Here is a 21,504-nt window from a genome sequence, read left to right on the forward strand (position 1 = left end):
GGTTAGCTAGTGATAAACAAATAGTGACAGGATAAGATCAGTAAGGTAAAATGGCTCCCTACATCTCCCCCTGTTTTGTTTTAAATTAAATGTGGTCAGGGGAGGCATTGTCCGGTATCCCTTGTGACATAAAGACTCCATTTTTGCAGGGAGAGGAAGGAAAGGATGATTGGGTCTATGCAGGGGGCTCCTTATAGGCCCCATCAATCCTTGGTTTTGGAGTAACCTCTAAGCTATACCGGAATACCTCGCAGGGAGGCGGGCCGGGGTATCAGCCCTCCCTTGCAGTGCTTTGCCTGGCAACCTGATCCACAAGAATAAATCCTTGGGAGCCCGGCATCCTCAAGGTAAAGAACTGGGGGAAGATGGGGTCCTACAAATCAAGCCAATGATCCTTAAACACTCAAAAATCTCATTTGTTATTCTAAGATATTAACCCAGCCCTGGACCCAAAGTAGCACTTGCTGTAGAGTGTCCAACTGTTGCTCAGCATCATGGTTGACAGTAGCCTGCATTGTCCAAAGGTGGTAAGAATCATTTTGCCATGTTTTGACGAAGTTGTGTGTCTGGACTGAGGTTTGAAGAACTATTCCTGCAACAGTATCAGTGGTGGCTACAGCAATGAGTCCAGGATAGCTGCGATCAGGGGCCCAAGGAATCGTCGGGAGCGCCGGAGCAGTCGTGTCAGGTCTTCAGTCAGGAGCCCTTTATCGGGGGAGCATTGCCATTCTCTGGTCAGGTTCACTGGTAACCATATGCGATCACCAAGTCATTCCCATGTTTAAACAGGGCAAATCAGGGGAGGGCACGTGTCTACTCAAATATAGCTCACAATCAAAGCCTCAGTGATGTCTTTGATTTATTGGTTTAAAAGACTAAAATAGGTAAAAGAGAAATGGTGCAGGAGGTTAGGCATCTGCCTTACATATGACTGACGCTGGTTTGATCCTCTGTATAGAAGCAGATATAGTCTCTTAGCACTACCAGGTATGGTCAAACCCCCACCCACACTCATAAAATAACTTTTATAAAATGGTATACAATTTATAATAGATAAATAAAGCTATTTGAAAAAATCTAAAAGAGGACTGGAGACAGTACAGGAGTTAAGCTTTGTTCTACCTCCTGGCATCACATATGGTTTCCTGAGCACTGCCAACAGTGACCCCTTGAGTAGTGCCAGATGTGGCTCAACCACGCCATCACAAATTTCAAAAAAAAGACTACAATGAGGTTGGAGAGATTGTCAAGGATATGCCTACATGCAGTAGGTCTGGGTTTGATCCCCAGTACTGCCTGTGGTTATCCAAACACCAGGGCACTAAGTACTGAGCCAGGAGTAGCCCCTGAGCACTGGAAGGTGTAGTCCAAGAGAAACACAAATACTTAAAAAATGCTAAAACAATCTAAGTAATATGCCCTGGGCAAATCGACCTTGCTAAAACCTTTTGTTGAATGGAAACAGGTAAGACAGGAATTTCATATTCAGAAAATGCTGAAGGATCACCCAGGAAAATATCCTTGTTCCTAGTATACTCTTACATGTTTTTTTCCCTAACATTTAAAAACATAAAAACAAAATATTTTGTTCCCTGATTATTCTAGGCTTATGTTTTCCAAAGGGCTGTTTGGGGGCAAAGTGGTGCCAGGATTCCTGGGACAAGTAAGAATAATATTATTTAAAAAGTTGCTGAATTCACTTTCAATGTGTTTCAACTCTGATTACTGTGTCCAGTTTCATAATATTTTCCTTTTAATTACAGGTTGTAGTTTTCTGAGCGAATTTTTATTGTGTATTATGATTACTAACATTTTGAGCCCATCTAAGTCATCAGTAATCACCTCAGTGGATTTTCACTAAGTGTATACAGGCCTATAACCAGCACCCAAATCATAAAGCAAAACAAGATCAATACCCCTATGTTCCTTTTGTTTTCCTCCAATCATTAATTTCCCCCAAAGTCACATTTATTTTGAGTTATCACGCTGTCAACCCTGGGTATAGTTTTGATGAGTGAAAACTACTCATCTTATCTATATTTTATTCCTTGATATTTTATCCCTCAACTTGGTGCAGTGCCCAACACATAGTGTTAGTAATGTTGGTTATGAGTTACCAAAGAAGATGCGAGGGCACGCATGGGACTTAAACGTTTGGTGGCCAAGAACTGTTCCTCTGGCCAGCCCATGGCAACGGATGGACAAAGGATCAGGGAAACAGAGAAAGAGGGCCTGGGCCCAATGCTGGTCAGTAGTCAATTTCTCTCTCCTCCCTAGTGGAGTCTAATTTCACCCCTTACGGCACAGCCGTAGTCATAGTTCTGGTCTGAATCCCAGTCATCATAGTTCCAGCATCCTACTCTCCTCACAGACCTCAAAGTCCTCTCCTTTCTAGTCCTTCTCTTTCTAGTCTTCTCTTTCCCCTTACAGCATAGTTATATTGAAATCATGAAGGGTGGGGGTGCACATAGGTGAGGTTGGGCACTGTCATAACAACAAACAGACGTAAAGCCACTCCTTCAGGGGAATTTCTAGGAGATTAATTCAAGAACAAAATCTCATCTGAGGATTCAGCACTCTAGATTACTAGGAGATCCGCTCAACGGCAGGATTTCATCTAGGGTAGAATTCTCCTTACCTCAGCTAGTAATCCATTTAACAAATCATAGTAAATTTACTTCTTATAATATTTCTAGTCATTTTGTATGAACACAGTACAGATATACTAAGCTTAAAGGTTGGCTCTTCCTGGGGACATCTCGCTATATATCCCAGACTATAGTCCTTGGGCCAGGTTAGTCTTTCCTAACCTCAGAAGGGTTACTTTTTTGGGGTCATGACAGAGTTTGTTCCATAACCATGTTCTTAACTTATTATACTTATGGTGCTTAGCTTATCTCCTTTCGATGACAGGGTAGCTTATAGCTTGCCCTGGGTTTATCCAGTCCCTTTATTCGAATCCTGCTTTTGGAGTGCTAGCTAAGGGCAACTGAGGCTTAAGATGAGATTGATGCCCAGGAGTAAATATTTTTGGGTCATTTAACTCCCATGTTACAAAAGCATAGCATCAACTGTATTCCTGTGTCTATACAAAAAGGACATTGCTAAACAATTCAAGTGACATAAAGAAAAGAGAAAAGCAATGTAGGATTATTCGTGCTTTAGGGAATTGGGTGTGCCTCAGGGGCACTGTTGTGGGAATATTTCCATAAACCTAATTTCCCTGCAAGGGCGAGGGGTGAGGGGAAGCAAGGACAGCCCAATGTTATCCAACAGTTGGTTGAATGAGTGAAAAAAAGCAGACAGGTATCCGATTTTTCTAAGACAATGAACATACACAATAAAGAGGGGAGGCATTAAATCTGGGTGAGAACTGGTATCTGGGATAACTCCCTTGAAAGCAAGTTGAAAACCAAACTTTGAAGAAGAGTACACTTCAGTTTTTATCTTTTAACAAATGTAAACAACTTGAATAAGTCTCAAACCATGTGAAGTTTTCCCTGGGCCTACACCAACTCTCCACTGGTCCTGTGAGACAAACCTCTAGTGACTCCATTTTTTTTTTCCCTCACTTGTAAATGGGCCCAACTCAGAGAGCGCCACCCCCTGGCCATACTGCCAAGAAATGAGTCTTCTCAGCCCTTCTCCACCAGTCTCTGAAGCCAGGTCAGCTGGGAACAAAATAAGTCACTCTCTTCTTAGGCCAAAACATGTGATCTCCAGCCAGAGCACTTCCCACCCTAAGGAATGAGGTAATTGGGGCCAAGTGAGGTTGATAAATGTCGCCTCCGAATGATGATGGTTTTCCCTGACTGTACTTTCAAAAAGTTGGCATTTAGAACCAAATATTGCCAAAACACTGCTTGGCCAGAAAGATCTGTCAACTCTAGAGATAACAAATATAAGTAAAACCCATTTCAAGCTTTGAAGTACTGTCTCTAAATAATTCCAAGAGAAATACAAATAAATCATGCCTTCTAAAAGACAGATTCATGATTAAATAAGGTCATTAGATCGGGGTTTTGAATATTTCTTTAAGATACTTCAAAATTTTAACGAGAGAGCTTTGAGAATGAGGACTGTTTATTGAAAGAATGGCTTCCTCCTCCTTGCCTAAATATGTTGTCTGTTATCAGAGATGAGTCTTCAAAGGCAGAGTGCATAGTTAACAAAAACTGTAGAAATAGAAATTCATCCCCTCAGATTACAACTATTCTCCAAGGAGTTGGAGAGATAGTATGGGTCAAAGCACTTGCCTTGCATGCTGGGCAGACCCTAATTTGCTTCCTGATACCACATGATCCCCTGAACACTGTCTGAAGTGACCCTGATCTCAATCATGGGTAGCCCCTGAGCATCTCCAGGTGTGACCCCCAAACCATCCCCCAAACATTAAACAAAAACAAACTAAGAATATAGAAAAAGGAGAGATCAAGAACTACATGGAGGGGCTGGAGCAGTAGCACACAGCGGGTAGGGCATTCGCCTTGCATGCGAACCACCTGGGTTCGATTCCCAGCATCCCATATGTTCCCCTATGCAACGCTAGGAGTAATTCTTGAGTGCAGAGCCAGGAATCCCCTGTGCATTGCCAAGTGTGACCCAAAAAGCACATAAATAAATAAATAATAAAAATAAATAAAAGAACTACATGGATAGAGAAAAATATGAGAAAGTTCAAACAAAAAATAATATAACTCAAAAAAACCCTCTTTATCTTCAAAAATAGAAACACTAAATCTAGAAATAGATCTAATTTGCATGGATGCAGAGAGAAACTTGCACACACCGTTGGCAGAATGCAGAGTACAAACTAGTGCAAATACTTTGGGAAGCAATTCTGCATTCCTTTTTCTATCTGAGCCATCAGATACCCTGCCTTAAACACATCAAAGAGGTCCCTAGATCCATAACCCACAGAAAGTCTTGCACATATAGACATTGGAAGATTTACATAAAATATTTCAGTATCATTGATTTCAACATAAAATATGGGAAGCAATTTAAGTAAATGGAAGCTCAAAGGCTGAGCCCAAACTTTGCATGTGTGAGATCCAGCTTCTATCCCCAGCACCGGACGGTCTTTGAGTTCTACCAAAGAGACTCCCTCCCCCCAATACTGAGCTCAGAGTAGCCCCTGATCACTGCCATGGTTGGTTCCCTAGACACCAGATTCAATCAACTTTGTGGGCCAGGGTAGGGTGAGGGTGGTATTTCGGCTTCAGATCAGAAGTGTGCCCCTGAGATGCCTGTGTCCCTGTATTGGGAAGTCCTGTCAGCCAGCCAGCAACTCTGTCTCCACAGTTCACTGTACACACACACATTCCTATCTGTAGTTCCGGATACCTGGGGGCTGGAGTGATAGAACAGTGGACAAGGCACTTGCCTTGCACATGACTGACCAGGGATCAATTCCCAGCATCCCATATGGTCCACAGGTTCCTCAGAAATGATCCCAGAATGCAGAGCCAGGAGTAAGTCCTGAGTATCACTGGGTATAGCCCTCAAACAAGCAACAAAATTATAAATACCTAAAAGGGGAATGTTGGATCACATAATAGTTTTTGTTTAATTTTTTAGGAATATTCATCTTGGTTTTCACTGTGAATGCACCAATTTATACTACCACCAATAATGCAGTTTGTTTTTGTTTTTTTTTTTCGTTTTTTTTGCTTTTTGGGTCACACCCAGCAATGCACAGGGGTTACTCCTGGTTCTATACTCAGGAATTACCCCTGGCGGTGCTCAGGGGACCATATGGGATGCTGGGATTTGAACCTGGGTCAGCCTGGGTCGGCCGCATGCAAGGCAAGCGCCCTACCCGCTGTGCTATTGCTCCAGCCCCAATAATGCAGTTTTTATCCACAGCCTCACTAGCAGTTTCTCTCTAAGCCATTGTTTCTAAAATAAATTGATAACAGGCAGGATAGTACAGTGGGTAAGGCACTTGTCTTGCACCCAGGTTCTGTCCCCGGCATCCCATATGGTTCCCTGATCACTGACTAGAGTGATAAATACCTGAGTGCAGGTGCCTGAGCGTTGCTGGGTATGGCTCAAAACAAACAAACAAAAAAAGGTAACAATTCTAGCAACCATGAAGTGATATCTCATTGTGGTTTAGATTTATATTTCCCTGAAGATTGGTTATGCTTTATTTTCTCCTGTGCACCCTAGTCCTTGGTATATCTTCTTTGAGAAAAAGTCTATTCCAATCCTTTGCCCACCTGAAGTATTTTACTATTGAATGCATGAACTTGTGAAATACCTTCTCCCGTTTAGTAGGTTGCCATTCCATTTTGCTGTCTTCGAACTGTAGAAACTTTTTTTTTTAATGTAGTTACACTTGTCTATTTGCTTTTGTTACCTTTGACTTTGGATTCAAATCAAAATAACCATGAACAGGAGATTACCATTCATTCACTTCTAGAAGTTTTATCATTTCAGGTCCTTATCTTTAAGCCATTGATTTAGTTTTTGTACATAGCATAAGATAGTGCTCCAGTTTTCTCAATACCATTTATTAAAACTACACTTTCCCCATTGAATCTTTCTTGTTCCTTTATATTGTTCATTGAACATCTATGCATGAATTTGTTTCTAGGGACTCTTGGGACAACTGCATCTGGGCTTTATTCAGGGCCTACTCCTAGCTCAGTGCTGGGGCTTTGCTCCTGGCAGTGTTCAGACCATTCAGTGCCCGGGACTGAAACCAGGTTGCCTGCATGTAACGCCTGTGCTCAGTTGCCCATGGTTCTCCATGCTGCTCGATTGATCTATGTGTCTTGTTTTTAAATCCCAACACATACTCTTCATTACTATAGTTTGTAATATGGTTTTGAAATTAGAAATTATGAAGCCTCTGTTTTTTTTCTTGGATAATCTACTAGTTTAATTTCTTTATAAATCTTTTTCTCTTGGTTTTTGGGCCACATAGTGCTCAGGGTTTACTCTCGGCTCAGTGCTCAGGGATCACTTCTGGTGGGTCTAACATGGACCATAGGTGGAGCCCTGGATGGAATCTGGGGCAGGCGCGAGCAAGGCAAGCACCTCATTCGCTGGACTCTGGTTCCAGTCCCCTATACAATTTGCTTTCTTCAATAGCAGGAGCAGTAGGTACAGCGGCTATGCCGGGTCACACGTCAACGACCCAGGTTCGACCCGGGCACTGTATATGGTCCCTTGGGCCCTGCTAGCAGTGGTCCATGAATTTAGAGCCAGGAGTTAAGTTCTGGGCACAGCGAGCGTGGAGGAAAAAAACAAAAATTTCCACCCCTTTATTTCTGAGCTTGAGATTGTTAGAGGAAATAAGAGGAGAGGCGCCGAATCAGTGGGAAGCAGGGGAGAGGCCAAATAAAGAAGAAATGAAGAGGAACAGGCCGGATAACCCGTCTCAGTTCCTCAGACGTGATTTAACTGACCTGTCCCATAAACCAATAAAATACAAATAACTAGAGAGTGCAGATCTCAGGCCACTGCGGAGGGAAAGTGACAGTTACGGCAGTTAGGAATTTCAGTTAGCCCGTTACGTATGTACACGATCTGATTGGGCAGTAAGTGACCGGGGACAACCAATCAGAGAGCAGAAACAAGAACAAGGGGCAGGAAGACGGAATCTATATAAACCAGGTCTCTGCGCTCTGGGGGTGCACAATAGAGGAATGGGGGGTTGGTATGGAAGGCAGAGATGAGGAACTGTCCAGAGTAGAACTTCTTGCCTCTGGTCAGCAGACAGACCAACCTGAGCTGTGACAGCCAAAAGTCCAGTGGGCACACCGTCCACAAGAACCCAACGCATGACAAGATAACGAAAGAAGAGCTTTTCATAATTTTGACCCTTTTTTGGGTCACACCCCAGGGCTTAATTCTGGCTTTGTGTTCAGGGATCACTCCTGGCAGTGCTCAGGGATTGAACCCAGGTCTACTGCGTGCAAGGTAAGCACCATACCCACTGTACTATTTCCTTTAGTCACCCACTTTTTCTTTTGGTACATTGTGCGCGCGTGTGTGTGTGTGTGTTTTATTAGAGGTGGGAGTTACAGCTGTCAGTGGTCAGGGTCTATTCCTGGCTCTGTTCTTGTGAGTCACTACCGTGGGTACTTGAGAAACTAAGGGGTGCTGGTCATCTGGCCTCCTGAAGGAACAGTGTCATTTCAGCTGCTGAGCTTAATGTTAACTTTTTCTTTTTTTAAGCTCATGAATCTGGGTTTTATGGGAGGGAAGATGCAGAACGGTGGGGAAAACATGAAGACCAGGACAAAAGAGAACAAAATGGTATTAGAAGACCCAAAGGGATAATGATCTAGAAAAAGAAGTACCTTTTTAGAAGTGAAGGATGAAATACAAAATGCCTAAAGTAGTATAACCATTAGTAGCAATCAATATGAACTTGAACTCAGTGAGCTGGAAATCCTAAAGCTATAGTGATGATTGTGGAACAAAACAGCTTTTATTATAAACAAAAGTTAGAAAGATGTAGGGCAGTCTCGGGGTGAAGGAAAGGAATGCATGTTCAAGAGAGAACAGGAACTCGAAGAAACAGGCAGAGACAAAAAGATAAGTGTTGTATGGAAAGCCTGGGCTTGAGAGGTCTATCACTGAGCAGTGTAGTGATATCTCCATTGCTCAGGGCTTACTCCTGGCTTTGTGCTAAGGCATCCCTCCTGGTGGGACTCAAGGACCGTATGTAGTACAGGGGATAGAACCTGGCTTGATCGTGTGCAAAGCAAGCAAACTGCCCACTGTACTATCTCGCTGGTCCCAAGACTGAAAGTATTTCTAATTACTTTGCAGCACTGTCATCGTTGTTCACCGATTTGCTTGAGTGGGCACCAGTAACGTCTCCATTGTGAGACTTGTCATTACTGTTTTTGGCATATTGGATGCACCTCGGGGAGCTAGCCAGGTTCTGCCGTGCGGGTGGGATACTCTTGGAAGCTTGCCGGGCTCTCTCAGAGGGCCGGAGGAATCTAACCCGGGTAGGCCACGTGCAAGGCAAATGCCCTACCCACTGTGCTATTTGTCCCAGGAAAAAAATATTTGTATTCCATCTGAAGCCCAGAATACATGTTCTGTGTTGTATAATTTAGGGCAAATCATTTTTTTATTTTTGGTTCTATTTTCTGAGCCAACTTAGAGGGCAGAAGAAAACTGGGGAACCAAGAGACACCAGTTAATCATAGGGAGTATCTGTGGATTTCTACAGCCTCTACAAATTTTCTGTGTGCCATATTTTTAATGCTATTCTGGATAGAATTGTCTATTTTTGCATTGTTCATTGCAAATATATATATTTTTGCATATTGGTTTTGTATCCCACAACTCTAGTGAACTCAATTGTTCTTACAGCTTTTCAGTGGCTTAGTTTTCCACAAAAGCATGTCATATACAGACAGTGGCACTTTTTCCTTTCCAGTCTTTAAAAATTTTTTATATTTTTTTCCCTTTCCAATCTTGATCACTTTGACTTTTTCTTTACTGCCCTCGATAGAAATCCTTATATAATAGTGACTAGGCATTGCGAGCACAGCTATCCTGGTCTCACTCCTGACTGAAGGAAAACATTCAGTTCTACCACAATGTACAAAGTACAATGATCTAGCTTTTTCTAGATGACCTTTATCTGGCAGAGTACCCTCCTATTAGGTGTTTGGGTGTTTTTTTTTCCCCCTACACCTATAGACATGGGATTAGATTGTCAAACCCATTGATAAATTTATTCCATGAATCAATTTTCAGATGTAATACAACCTTGTAGCACTGTCCTGTCCTCCCGTTGTTCAGTGATTTGCTCAAGCGGGCACCAGTAATGTCTGTACTGTGAGACTTGTTACTGCTTTTGGCATATCGAATACGCCACGGGTAGCTTGCCAGGCTCTGCCGTGCAGGCAGGATACTCTCGGTAGCTTGTGAGGCTCTCCAAGAGGGACGGAGGAATCGAATCCAGGTCGGCCGCATGCAAGGCAAACACCCTACCTGCTGTGCTATTTGCTCCAGTCCCAACCCAACCTTACATTTCTGAAATAAATCCTACTTGGTCAGGGTCTATAGTTTTTTACATACTCCTGGATTGTTTTTTTTTTTTTGTGGGGGGAGGGGGCTTTGAAGGAGTCTAGTGAGCTCCAATGCTACTCCCAGAGATACCTGGTTAACTGCACCCACATGTGCAGTGCCATTTGCGTCCTGTGGTGGCAAGGCAACCTGAGTGTGTTGTTCATTTCTACATATTCGAGTTTGCATTGATTTTTATTGCAAAAATCAATGGCATTATGATCGAAGAACTTTCTTCATATTGTTTCTGTCCTTTTGCAACTGCTGAGATTGGAGGCCCAGGGATGGCTTAATGGTCCAGGCCAATCTTGCGTGGCTAAGACGGTGGGTTTGCTCCAGATTGCCCCTACCCTCATGTCTGAGACCCCAGTGACCCTGTTGTTTGACATCTCTTGTTGCACAGCAATCGTGTGTGCGGGACCCAAAACTACAGTGTACAAGCTCTAGGGGGCACCGCAGCCAAAGGGGAAGAGGCTCACTGAAATTTGCCGAGGTCTCTTGGTCCCTAGTTTATCCTGAAAAGTGCACTTAGGATGATTATTGAGTGGAATGTTCTATGTCTGTTAAGCCCACATAGTTTGTACTGTTAAGGATTCTATTTTAGCAATGATCTAATGTATACTTCTACCCATTATTAAAAGTAGGGTCATCTCCAATTACTGTTGCTGAGTTTCAACTGTCAGTTTATGTTTCATGTATTTTGGGATATTATTTGGTGTACCTATTTGTGTATAACTGCTATGTCTTCCTGCTGGCTTGGCTCTTTTACCTTTATAAAAAAAGACTCCCCACCCCAAAGGGTTGGAGAGTACACCCCATAGGTTGGAAAGTACAGTGCAAATACCCCACTTGCTGTACTATCACTCTGGCCCCTCTTCTATTTGTTTTGGGGCCACTCCTGATAGTGCCCAGGAGCTACCCTGGTGGTACTCAGGGACCATACAAATGTGATAGTAGATGCATAGCAAGTGCCCAAATACTTGAATCATATATGTAGGAGTTGTATGGAGGTATTTGGTGGTATTGCTCAGAGGCCAGTGCCTGGCCTGCTAATTTTCTGTATAAAATTTTATTTCATTAAAAAAAGTAAGGTTCTATAATAACACAATAAAATTAAAATACACAATGTATGCCAAACAAAAAAATTCAATAATGGGGCTGGAGCGATAGCACAGAGGGTAGGGCGTTTGCCTTGTACACGGTTGACCCAGGTTCGATTCCTGGCATCCCATATGGTCCCCGAAGCATCACAGAGAGTAATTCTTGAGCCTAAGGGGGAAAAAACATTCAAGACATATGATATATAGAAAATTCTTGTATTTCAAGAGGATCACAGATACTAGAAGAATAAAATCAGTGTGTTAAAAGCTAGGAAAGGGATTTTACAGATTTAAAGGAAGTGTTGAGCTTTTTGGTTTTTGAGCCACACTTGGCAATACTCAGGGGTTACTCCTTGCTCTGTGCTCAGGAATCACTCCCAGCTGGGTTCAGGGGGCCCTATGAAATGCTAGGGATCAAAGCTGGTTTGACTAGAACTGGGTTGCTGGAATTCCAACCCCTGGCCTCAGATTTTAAAATGACTGGGTGGAGACATGGTTCAAAGGCTGAATATATGTCTGATTCAATTCCCAGCATCACAAATGGTCCCTGAGCACTGCCAAAAGTGATCCCCAGCTGAGCCTGGATAGTCCCTGAGCACTGCCATGTTGACTCAAAAATGAAAATGATTGCTCTGATTTTCTGTGTAAGCATCAACTGGCATCAGATTTAGACTAATTTCATTCAGTAATATAAAACTGTTTCTCCTATACAGCTCTATTTTTTGTGACTGGTACATATATTTCATCTATTACTGTCAGAAAACTGCACCCCCCTGCCCTCCATCCTGCCCTGAGCCATGGCGCTGGAGCTGGGGGTGACGGCACACTTAGGAGCCAGTCCCGAACAGCAGGCTGTGGCTTAACATCCTCTGGGCTGCTTCTGGGTTTCGGTCTTCAGTATGCCATAACCACGATGGCCCAGTTTCAGCAGAGTGGGACCTATGTTGTCACATCAAGCTCTATTTTGAGTGCGCGAGCCACACCAGCAGTACTCAGAGTCTACTCCTGATGATTCTTGGGGAACCACGCAGTGAACAAGGCCCTGCATACAGAGCATGCACTCTAGCCCACTCCAACATTTTCTGCCCCTTTGTCTCTTTCCCCAAATGCGAGCCCAAGGACAGTGGAGTTGCATGGTGCTGGTGTTGGGGATACTCAGGGGACCACGTGGTGTCGACGCTTTAACCATGGGTGGGATATATTACTACTTTTGTTATTAAAGCCCTACCAAGCAGTACTGGTGAGATGTCCCCAGATGTCCTACAAGCCTAGTAGTGTCTATTACTGTGTCCATACAGAATGGCAAATATTAGGAAGTAGAATTAAGATGTTAATTAAGTTTCTGATCTAAGAAGAGGAGAAATATACCTTAAGTGCTGTTTTGCCCTCGTGGACTGCGGTGGTTAGGAAGGCTTAAACATGCTCGTGCTTCCTGGAGGGAGGCATGGTTTGGGAGGCATAGTAAGGGAAGAGGTGGTAAAGGTGGTGGCTGAGGAGAGTAGGGGACAGAGTAAAAGAAGGTAGAGAGTTGGAGAGAGGCAGAGTGGGAGCTGTGGACAGAGTGAGAGACAGAGTTAGCGAGTGAGAGTTGGAGAGAGCATTGTGGAGCGAGTTAGAAAGCTGGAGAGAGCTGAGAGAGAGTTGTGAATTGGGGAGCGAGTTGTGGCCAGAGGTGGAGAGTTGTGGAGAGTTTGGGAGAGACAAGAATGGAATAAACGGCAACTAATTACAAACCAGCTTGGCCCTCATTCCTCCTTCATCGGTCCAAGGCAACGCCCATCCCAGGTGGGGAAGCGGTTCAAGAGCACTAAACGCGGGAGGCAAGAGAGCCACCTGGAGAGTCTGTCACCATCCATTAATGTGTGATCACTCCTAGCATCACCCGGGTGAAAGGGGTTTACACAGCTCGGGAAAGAAGTTTACTTAAGGGGAGAGCACGCAGCAAGCTGGAATCCTTGCTTTGTATGTGGGAGTGTCAGTCTCATAGGCTCTGCCTGGTCCCTGAGTGCTGTCGGGACAGCACCACCTCAGGAGGCTCAGCCCCTCTAGCTGGTGTATTCAAGCTAACATATACAGTGAGGTGTAGATGTTACAGCCCCGGAAGGATTTCAGTATTTCCTTTAGGCAACTGCAGCACTGCTACAACTCTTGCAATCGAGTCATTCAAATTTTTGTGTATTTAGTGAATCTAAAAGTTATGCTTACACCATACTGCAGCATACTAAATGGAAGAGCATCACATCTGAAAAGAAAAGTCAGACCCCTGAGGCGATAGTGACACGCAGTGGGCACAAGCAGAGCTGCTGCCGAGCATCAGTGTCAGCGAAGCAGGAGAGCACGGGGGAGGCGAGCACCATCCTTTAATACAGCAAATGCCTTCCGTCACAAAGCAGCTCAATGTAATGACTGCTTTTATCAATGTGACTTTACAGAGTTTTCATTTTAAAGAAGGAAATGGGAGAAGGGACACTCTTCTTTATTCACCTCACTGTATATTTAGAAAGGATTAAAAAATACACACACATTTTCTGGGGCACAAAACTGTATACCAAAAGTATCTATCTCCTTACAAAACAATTTCACAGACATAGAGTCCTGGAGTATATTCATACACAGACATGAATAGTGACACGTTAGCTTGAATACACCAATTTAGTATTTTTGCAGCAGTTCCTAACATATCCTCGTTGCAGTACTGAGTGTGACATCTTTAAGCCGTTAAAAACAGTAATAAAAAATTATAAAATAATGTAAATGTAGAATTAAGGCCTATAGTATATAATCTAGTATTAGGAAAGTTAAACAGTACTTATAAAAACGGACGGAGCTTCATATATACACAGGCTGTCTTTAGAAAGTCATAATGCTAGTATCACAAGTTCATCAATTCAGTATTTTTTGATGTATCAGCACCTGAATTCTCAGGCACCTGTACTTTTTCTATTTTTTTATTCTAAATTCTTCATTAAGAGTTTCTTCGCATATTTACACTTAAATACCTAACCTCTAAAGTGTTCTTCTGACACAACCAAAGTTTTGTTAAATAAATCCACTAAAAAAGAATTAAAAAAGTTTGCTTCCAATAAACAGTTCTGGCATATCCATGATCATCATACTGGAAAAAAAGTACATTAACTTTCTTTCAGAATTGTAAATGCTACATGTCAATTGTAGCCACTGCGATACTTGTGCATTTCCTTTGATACACTGCAAGAAATGAAAAGCAATGAAAATGACTGGAACAATCCCAGTAAATTCGTACTGTCCCATGAGCTGTGGAACTAAAGAGATGTGTGATTCTTGTTTCAGCTGGCCTGACACGGCACTGTGTGCCCAGACTCTTGCATTATTCCCCAGATTATCCAGTCTGATAAGTAGCACTCGTGGTTTTCCAAAATCACTGCAGAAGCCAGTGCACTCTCAGTGAGACACAGGGCCCACTCTCCTTTGAGACTTTCACACATCTGCTTTGGTTATAATCCTGTTCAAAGTGGAGAAAAAAAGAAACACTTAAGTATCAAAGTTTTCCTGTCCTGACCCAGATGTTAAAGTATTCAATGGAATTATGAAAGTTCTTAAATAATTGAACCCTTGAATTTAACAACTCAGAGGTACACAGAAACACCCCAAAGCCTCCAAAACAGGCAGTGCCCAGGGCTGGAGTGCACCTGCTCTCCCCCGGGGGGACCCAGGCCGAGAAGGTGCCTCAAGCACTGCTAGGACCAACCCTAGTGCAAGGCACTGGGGGAGCTCAAAAAGGGTGCCATCCACATCAGAAGGCAAGGGACCTGTGTCACTAAGGGTCACCTCAGCCCCATATTGAGGATTACTTCTTCATTCCTTAAATGAAACAATTTGAAATATTAACAGGAGGGGACCAGAGAGCAGGTCGGGAGCTTGCCTTGCACAGCTGACACTGGGCTGAATCCCTGGCAACCCATATTGATCCCCTGGGCCCAGCCTGCAGTGATCTGTGAGCATGGAGTTACGAGTAATCCTGGAGAAATGTCAGGTGTGGATCCCCCAACTCTACCTGCGCCCTCCACACACAGACTCTTAGGGGTTCTATGAGACTGACTAACTCCCACATATCTAGATTATTTGGCTATTGCATACAGAATATAACAAATCATGATTGGAAAAATATAAAATAACGCAGAACAATTTAGTCCAAAAGTCAGGTGGGCAGGAGATAAAGCTCATTATCAGCTCAGCAGCCGGGCTGCACTGTCTTCCTGAAAGGTGCTACATGGCCAAAGAAAGAAAAGGAACAATAGGATAAACAGCCACACAAAAATTGCCTCTGGGAAATAAGATGAGGTGAAGATGCACAGGGTAGATTACTATCTTAAATTCTTTTAAAACCAGTAGCCACTAGTGATGCATGGTTCCAAAGCTCTTGCAATGTAGCACTGTCGTCCCGTTGTTGATCAATTTGCTCGAGCGGGCACCAGTAACGTCTCCAATGTGAGACTTGTTGTTACTGTTTTTGGCATATCGAATACCCACAGGTAGCTTGCCAGGCTCTGCCTTGTGGGCGGGATACTCTTGGTAGCTTGCCGGGCTCTTTGAGAGAGACAGAGGAATTGAACCCGGGTCAGCTGTGTGCAAGGCAAATGCCCTACCTGCTGTGCTACTGCTCCAGTCCAACTTTTCTCTAGAATGATAGATGGCAGAATATTTGTATCTTGCGATGTAGCTAATTATAACTGAGGTTTGCTGTGTTCTAAATTTTGAAGATTTTGTATGGAAATAAAGAATTTCTAAAATATTAAAATCTGGGGGGGCTGGAGATAGTATAAAGATTGAGGCTTGCATGATGCTGAGCCAAGTTCAATCTGACAGCTGAGCACTGCCAACCACTGGGGATGGACCAAGTCCTCCCCCTCCCTTTAAAAATACTTCTTATATGCTGCAAACTTTCCTATACCAGGGTCAATAAAATCCATCCCTAAAACAAACCCCATTTCTTTTAAAAACTCCAACAAAAATTTCATTTTGGGGGACAGCCACACCTAGTAGTCCTCCTGGCTAGCTTGAGAGACCATCTGGGATGTTGATCATATCCAGGTCGACTGCGTGCAAGGCAAGCACCCTACCCACTGTGCTACCTACTGTTCTCTCTCCCCAGTCCTCCAAATTTTAAGTATATATGTGGCCCACATTAAGGAGTATAATACTAAGTGTATATTGTTTGATTCATAGACATACAACTTGCATTTGATCAACATATTGCATTTGGTGTTTTCTTTCACTTTAATTCTATACCCAATCGTTCCTCCTTCTACCCTCTTGAATCAATGAGTTAACAATACCACCTGTTATGCACCAGGGTCCAGGAGACACTGATCCTTTCCACTTACAGCCTCTTGGGCATGGAGCTGAGAACATCCCTGGGTCATACCCTGCAGAGTATGTTCCAGGGAAAAGGCAGCTGTTATGTACAGGAGTTTCCATAAACGTTTAAACACAGGAGAGCATATTTGTCCCTCCTACAGTTCCCCCACACCCCCGACGTTGTCATTCTTTTTTTATTTTTTTTATTTTTTGAGTCATATCCAGCAGTGCTTAGGGGTTACTCCTAGCTCTGCCCTCAGGAACCACTCCTGGCAGATCTCAGGAACCATATGGGATGCCGGGGATTGAACCTAGGATGGCCTCATGCAAGGCAACGCCCGACCCACTGTCCTATGGCTCTAGCCTCCCCTCCCTACCGTCCTTTTAATATGCTGCTGCACACAGCTATCTTTTTTTTGCCTTTAATGCGTATCATATAATCTTTCCTGATAAACCTGCAGGTAACTTGTCTAGTCTGGTCTGCTTCTGAAGTAAACAATAAACGCATGTCTCAAACCACTGTACGCCCTCAAAGATGTAGGATTATTTCCTGGTGACATTAATTGTTTCCAAATCCTCCTTATTTCATGTAAACTTGCAAAAACTGAGCCTTCTTTGAATTGTTGAGAAATTAATTCTAAATGCCTTAAGGCTTCTACCATATGTAATCAACTAATCCTCTTCCTTCCACATTTCTTTGTTCACTTACTATGGGGCATAAGCCCACGAGGAGTGATTCCTGGGCAGAGCCATAAGGAAGCCTGGAGTATGGCCTGGTGTGGCTTAACAACCCCATTTCATAGAAATGAAATCTACATTTCTTTCAGACAGTGCTCTTTGATCTTATTTTGCATCTATTCCGTATAAATCCAACACCTCCTACCTTCCCCCAATAAATAAACATAATACTCCTTATTCAAAAAGAAAGAGTAGCTCAGTTAGAGGTTTCATGAGATAGAAATTATCCCTACTCCACCATAAACAGCAAATGTCCTTGAGGTGCTGCCAAGACCAGAGGTTTAATTGACAATTTTACCTTTCACTAGTACCTCCAATTTTTCACATATTCATTTAACTACTGATTCTCATTTCCTATTTTATGTTACTAGTTGAGGTGAAAAACCTGTTTATTTTTCCATGGTTTTAAATTTATCACCAGGGGCTGGAGAGATAGTACAGCAGGTAGGGCATTTGCCTTGCACAAGGTGAATCCAGGTTTGATTCCTAAGCAGAGTCAGAAGTAAGCTCACAGCAAATAAAAATCCAAAGATCTAAGTTGGACAGAGAGTAGGTAGGGTATTTGCCTTGCATGCAGCTGATCAGGGTTCAATTCCAGGTACCCATTATGTCACTTGACCACTGCCAGGAGTTATTCCTAAGTGTAGAACCAGGAATAAACTCTGAGCATCACCAGGTATGACCAAAAAACGTGTGTCTGTATATGTGTCTTCTATGCTTAATTTTTATGTAAAGGAAATTTTCCCAATTATGTAATTGCCATGAAAGATAGCTAACACAAGTCTTTCCCATAAAACAGATTTATTTCCATAATAATTAATGTTCATGTCTTCCATAAGTATTGATTAATTTTCATTGTAAATAGGGGATTTTGTCATAATCTGAACCCATGATTTATAAAATTGTCTATATCCTTTGTTGATCTTTTTAAAATGTTTAACTTATCAACAAATATACTTCCCATGATCAGTTTTAGTTTTTATTAATAGGCATACGATAAAGCATTTCATTCACAACCAGTTGTGTAGAAATTTATCTCACAGAGATGAATACTAAAATGGTAAAAAAAAAATCCCTATTTCATTAATTCTTTTTCCTCATCTACCTTAAAGTCAATCTAAAACACCATTTTTTCCCTACTCTACTAGCACAAGTACTCAAGTGAACTGAGAATATAAAGAATTTCATCTCACGGTATGTCGTGACACATGACTTGGTGCATACATGTCTCTACCTACCCTAATCACTCCTTGGACCTTCTCCCTCCTGCCCATTCTAGCTATACAAGCACAGGTGCTCAAACACACCACACTCATTCTTCCAGTGCTTTCCATACCCCTCTACCGAAACCAATCTCTAGGTGGCCGACTTCATCTGTCAGATTTTTTGCTCAAGTGTATCTTTCCTGATGACTAGTATAGTATGTTTCCTATTATTTTAGATCAATGTGTTCTTTTTTTTCATAGACCTTAACATTATCCTGTACAATTATAGTTACTTTTAAACTCTTCTTCTGCCTAAGATTATAGAATTCTAAGGGCATTGAGTACCACAATTTTTTTTCTTCTGTTTTTGGAGGGGATTGTGGGTGGGCTGCACTTGGCTGTGGTCAGGGAACCATACGAAATTCTTGGCACTGAACCTAGGTTGACCATGCAAGGCAAAAACCTTCCCCTACTGCACTATCTATCCTACTATGCCACTTTTATTTCCATGCACAAAATGAGCATTCAATTAAGTATGGATAGATGCAAAATAAGATCAAACACCACAGTCTGAAATAAACTTCGATTTCATTTCTATGAAATGGTCTTAAGACTAAAAAGGGCAGTTTTCTCTTCATTTGGTGACCTATCTAAGTCAGCATCCTTGAACATTTTTATACCTGTTGACCAGCGTCTGCCTTGCATAGCTGCTCAGACCAGCATTCTGTGGACAGTGGCTGAAGAACACGGATCTGAATGGTATAATTTTCCCAAATTAACCCCACTGCAAGTCATTTTAAAATAATCAATAAACAAATGGCTTGGCACTCTGATTGATGCCTATAAGGTGCTGAGTCTAAGAAAATGCACTGTATTTGAAAGATAAACCAAACAATATCAAAGCAATTTAAATCTTATGGAATCTTTTAATAATCTAAAAGTCAACTACCAATATTTCTAAAATATTAGGGAAATTCGTTAGAGAACCAGAGAATTGGGGCTGGAGCAGTAATACAGTGGGTAGGACACTTGCCTTGCACATGGCCAACCTGGGTTTGATCCCCTGTACCCCACAGAGTGCCCAGCCTGCCAGGAATGAACCCTGAGCGCTTAGCCAGGTGCGGTGAAAAAAATCCCAAAGAAAAAATGTAGGAGAAAATAATTAGGCTTTATATACAGTATCATTTTTTTTCCCACACTAATTCTCGCCAGAGAGCAATCAGACACACACTGACACTATTACAAAGCTAAGAACTTTGAGGAACTAGCCAGTAACTCTCAGATCACACACACTCACCTACTTTGTCTTGTAGATTCTCTTCTCATTCTCTTAGGAGGAATCAGACATTCTGTCATTTCAACTTTTGTTTGGTGACGTGTTTCATTACATTTATTTGTGGGAGTCATACCTACAAATGCAGAAGATGTATAAAGCTAACTTTGAAGACCGAGGTTATTATAAGAAAAATGTCAACGTAAAGAATGCTTCTTTTCATGAGAATGCTTCTTACTGAGAATATTAAATAACCAATTACTAGATAACTCGAAGTCAAGAGTTATCTTTCGACTGACAAAGATCTGGCACACGTATATCCTTTCTTCTTGTAGCTGGTTTCTTTCATTTCTCTGCAGACAGTGAAAGTAGACATTAACAAAAAGAAAGCACATACCTAGCTTTTGTTCTATAAGTTTCAGACTTTTCTCCTGTTCATCCAGTTCCTGCTTTTTCTTCTTCATATCCGGAGTGTGAAGGTACTCGAGCTGGCCATTAAGGTCCTTGTTCACAGTGCCCAATCTGCACACAGCAGTGCGGTACTGCCGGAGAAGCTCTGCGGAGACCCAGACACAGCAGAAAAAATGCGTGAGAAGCTACTGGGAGGTGGGTCCACTATGCTGGTGACAGATAAGGTGTTGGAACTGTGTGTGGGAAACCACTAACAACGCAATTTAAGATCACAAGCCTTGCACACTTAAAAATGGTGAAGTGTATTTGGTGAAAATGGTGAAGCAAACTATGCATTTTATCACTAGTTTTTTTTTTTTCTTTTAAACAAAGGCTGACAACAAACCATTTTTTTGCCAGAAAAGGCAATATACAAGTACTGGAACTCTAAAAATTGAGGGCAAATAGATTCTAAGGTAGCACTGTCATCCCGTTGTTCATCAATTTGCTCGAGCAGGCACCAGTAACGTCTCCATTGTGAGACTTGTTACTGTTTTTGGCATATCGAATACGCCATGGGTAGCTTGCCAGGCTCTGCCATGCAGGTGGGACACTCTCAGTAGCTTGCCGGGCTCTCCGAGAGGGATGGAGGAATTGAACTCGGGCTGGCCGCATGTAAGGCAAACGCCCTACCCGTCGTGCTATCGCTCCAGTCCAGATTCTAAGGTAATGGTCTAAAATATGTCAGAGCACAGAGAGAGGCTAACTAACGAAACCAGGGGGCACAGGCTGGTGAAGGGAAGATGGAAGGAGGGTGCAGGCAAGACTTGGCTGGTTGGTGGTTTGGGGGCCACACTCGGTGGTGCTCAGGGATCACTCCTGGCAATGTCTAGGGGATCACACGGGAATGAACTGACTCAGCGCGTGTAAGGCAAGCACCTTACCTGCTGTGCTATTGTTCGGGTCAAGACCTTTTTAAAAACTATTACTGTATTCCAGTTACTGATTCTGATATAAAAGAGCAGTATAATTATTTGATGAAATACTGTTTATTCAAGAATGACAGTATCTTATTTCAAGGACAAAAAGAGGGAAACCCCTACTTTTATATAAGTTGAATAACCTAATATAAGAAAGCTGTAATCAGTACTAGATAAAAACAATCATATTCCTATCTGTTTCTAGTTAGTGTTTTATCTTCTTTTTTTTTTGGACCGCACCCAGCAGTGCTTGGGAGGGGGGCAGGGGGGGGTGCGCCACATGGGATGCTGGGAACTGAACAAGGTCAGTTATAAGCAAGGCAAACGCTCTTCCCACTCCGGCCCCTATTCTTGGTTAGTTTTTATGTTAGAATCTCAATTCACAAGTTCCACATAAAAAATTAAAATCAAATTAGAGATCGTTATGTAGGTAA

General features: G+C 42.5%; 1 protein-coding gene across 2 annotated transcripts in view; it reads right to left on the bottom strand.

The window, feature by feature from the left end:
- Positions 1-13,607: 13,607 nt before the first annotated feature.
- The window catches only part of SMCHD1 (structural maintenance of chromosomes flexible hinge domain containing 1), a 107,360-nt gene continuing 99,463 nt past the window's right edge, over positions 13,608-21,504 (bottom strand). Inside the window, exons 46-48 of one of the 2 annotated variants that reach the window (XM_055126578.1) lie at positions 20,098-20,256; positions 19,729-19,836; positions 13,608-14,628 (exon numbers count right to left, since the gene is read on the bottom strand). In XM_055126578.1, coding sequence (XP_054982553.1) covers positions 14,621-14,628; positions 19,729-19,836; positions 20,098-20,256 — 275 coding nt within the window. In that variant the 3' untranslated portion in view covers positions 13,608-14,620. Of the gene's footprint in view, positions 14,629-19,724; positions 19,837-20,097; positions 20,257-21,504 lie in introns of both variants that reach the window. The other variant, XM_055126577.1, reaches the window with a different exon arrangement.

This window comes from Sorex araneus, chromosome 2, assembly GCF_027595985.1.
Source record: "Sorex araneus isolate mSorAra2 chromosome 2, mSorAra2.pri, whole genome shotgun sequence".
In the NCBI taxonomy this organism is placed as follows: domain Eukaryota; kingdom Metazoa; phylum Chordata; class Mammalia; order Eulipotyphla; family Soricidae; genus Sorex; species Sorex araneus.